General features: G+C 48.6%; 1 protein-coding gene across 1 annotated transcript; it reads right to left on the bottom strand.

Annotated features, from left to right (window-relative positions):
- Positions 1-534: 534 nt before the first annotated feature.
- On the bottom strand, positions 535-1554 carry LOC119303891. Its single transcript, XM_037581071.1, has 3 exons — positions 1414-1554; positions 1106-1329; positions 535-1014 (listed from the first exon to the last, which is right to left on the bottom strand). The coding sequence occupies exons 1-3, from the start codon at positions 1507-1509 to the stop codon at positions 705-707; spliced, it is 630 nt and encodes a 209-aa protein (XP_037436968.1). The 5' UTR covers positions 1510-1554; the 3' UTR covers positions 535-704.
- Positions 1555-3011: the final 1457 nt, after the last annotated feature.

The following is a 3011-nucleotide window of genomic DNA, read 5'->3' as shown; positions in this document are numbered from 1 at the left end:
AGAGAGAGAGAGAGGAATCGAGCTTGAGAGGGCTTCTATGGTGAGAGAGATTTGATGAAGATAGATGCTGGTGCGGCTAAGGATAAGGTGGGGAAAAGGTAGTGGTGTGGTGCGGCTGAGGATAAGGTAGGGAAAAAGTAGTGATGCGGTGGGGATAGAGAGCGGTGCGGGGCCATGAGTCAGGTCGTGTGTCTTGAGCGATCCGCCGAAAACTCAGTCGGCACCCCGGCGTAAAACGTTTTCCATGAAACAAGTACTTCCCGCATGATGTAACATGTACTCTTGCGTAATCTGTACTTCCCACGGTTAATAAAAGAACTAAAAAGGCAAACCAGGGGAAAAAAAGAAGGAAAAAGCCAATATTAAAAAGAGGAACATGAAAAGAAAGGGAAAAACCACCAATCCTCCAGTTTTTTAGACAAGACGCTTGAAGTCATTTTATAATTGAAAAATATTATCAAGAATAACGGTGAACAATGCAATGGAATGACACCAAACTACAAAACGACTAGAAAAATATATTAAAATTACATCAAAAATCATGCTGACCGTCTTCTTCCATTGACTGTATGCAGTCGGCCGAAGTTTAAAAATCACACTGAAATAACGGTAAGAAAAATTGGTATCACTTGGGCATCGCCCCATGTAACGTGGCTTGCAATTCTTCACCATCAGTCTGGATGGTAGAAGCAAGAGTACGCCCTCTACACAGCTTGCGCGTGTTGTTGAGCGGCAACAGGGTGGCCGATCGCGATCCCGTCAAGCCTGATCTCGCCTGCCGACGACGGCCCCGCCACGGCCCCCATGGTAGTATTAGCACCAGCCGCCGCCGCGTAAAGCATGATATAAGATATGATCCCGAACACGGTGGCGACGATGCTCAGAATAGCCCCCATCATGAAGACGCCGTCATTGACGGCGTGACACCCCCGGCCCTGGCTAGTTTCGCGCGTCATGGGGATGTTCATCGCCGCACCTACCAAGAAGAACCGCTCCGCGATCAACGCCATTATCCTGCACACAATTCGCAACATATCCATCGCCGTTGAATTGGCGTCAGCTCGATCGAATCCTCGACATGCCTCTTATGAGAACGGAAGCTCACCATGAGAGGACGCAGAGGGCGGCGCCAGTGGCCCGCTTGGACTTGGCAACGGGCTTGGACCCGGAGAAGCCGGCGCCCCGGGGCTTGCAGCGGCCGCAGCAACCGCCGACGGTCGAGGCGGTGATCTGGGCCAACAGCAGCAGGAGGGCCGCCAGCAGCGCCAGTGCGTATGCCGGGTTGTCAGGGTACACGCACTCGTTGCTGTACACCTCAATGTCATTCCGCTGCGCGCCACGAAGCATCGCAAGCGCGCGGATCAGTTCAGTTTGCTTGAGATGGACGGAGCCACTACCATTCTACATACTTACCGTGAGCTTGGTGCCCTCGGCGATGAACCCCAGGACGGCACTTGCGACCCCAAACAACGCTACCACGACACACAAGACGATCACGGTAATCTTCATTTCTCTAACAACCTCACGACTTCCTTTTTTGGTCCGTCGTCCGAGATAGTGACTGCGTGAGGTGATGGATGGGTATGAAAGCCATGATCAAATGTTCTGATGCTTATATAGAGGACGCTGGTCAGGTCGGTCACGGTCAGGCTATTAGTTTTCCACGAAGGTGCCTCTTCACGCGTATTGTTTCATTTTGTCCGCAAACAGCGTCTCGAACCGGCTGGCGAGAACTGCGAGGTTAAGGCTGACGATCGTACATAGTCGTATCCGAAAAACAACATCTCATGACAAGCCTGGTTACGTAGATACTCCCTCCATTTTATAATGTAGTGCTTTCTCTATTTCCGTGCTTCAATTTTGACCGTAAATTTAACTACCAAGACCGATTGCGGCGGGAGCAAAAATTAAATCAATGAATTCGTATTCAAAAGAAGTTTTTAATTATATAATTTTTTTCCCGCCGCAGTTGGTCTTGTTGGTTAAATTTATGATCAAAGTTGAACCTCGAAAAGCGCGGGCGCATTATATTTTGGAATGGAGGAAGTATCTAGCAACGCAAGGCGTGTGCATCTGCCAACTTTGTGATTGATGCTGACAGCTGATTACGAGTGTTCTGGAAGCCGATATGCTGTGTACTGTACACTCACAGAAACAGGAAGGCAAAACACACACTCTTGACAGATTATGTAAACCCTCTATCTTGAATCTTTTCAAACCGGCCCTTCAAAACAACAATTGGCATTCCTTGCAGAGGGCCAAAACTCTTTCCTCCTCCAAAAGAACAGACCACTAGCTTTCCTCCTCCCCATGTCGGCGCAGCCGCTGGTTCGCCCCATCTTCAATGGCCTTTGGGCCATGGAGGTGCGAAGGACCTCGGCCCTTCGCTGATGGGAGGGATCCTGTTCCCGTTCTTATTAGGTTTAGTATCTTGACTGGGGTTGTGTGGCAGTGGCGATGTCCCCATGTTCTATCCCGTCCCAATAGTGCGTCAAGCGTCATCGAAGAGCGTGTGGAGGTGTGGCTTCGTCGGATCTCGCGGGGTTCGGTTGGTGCTGGTCTTCGATGGATCTTTTTGAATCCGGTCTTTGTTCGTCTTTGTTTGAGTGTTTACATGTTTGATCCTTCTGATCTACGATTTTCTTTAACAACTATGGTGGCTATGGTGCGCTAGTTCTATGGAGCCTTAGTACGAGGACTTCTTGACTGTCTACTACAACAAGATTTGCCCGGCTCCGGCGAGAGAGGAGCAATGACCGCAGTGCGCCTTCGGCTGGCTCCAGTGCTTGTAGTCCTTGCTATGTGGTCCATGAATCTGATTGTAATTTTATTACCTCAGGAGTTCTTTGTACTACTATGATTAAAGATGAATAGATTAGAAGTTTCTCACACCAAAAAATAACAATTTAGTTTAACATTTCTGAGATGGGAGGGGAAATATAAAAGGCTTTTTTAAAAACCTTTTTTGGGCGTAGGAGTTCTTAAACAGCCCTTCAATTTTATTTTTGAAT

The sequence above is a fragment of the Triticum dicoccoides genome, chromosome 1A, assembly GCF_002162155.2.
Source record: "Triticum dicoccoides isolate Atlit2015 ecotype Zavitan chromosome 1A, WEW_v2.0, whole genome shotgun sequence".
NCBI classification, from domain to species: domain Eukaryota; kingdom Viridiplantae; phylum Streptophyta; class Magnoliopsida; order Poales; family Poaceae; genus Triticum; species Triticum dicoccoides.
This window is presented reverse-complemented; position numbering and strand designations above follow the sequence as displayed.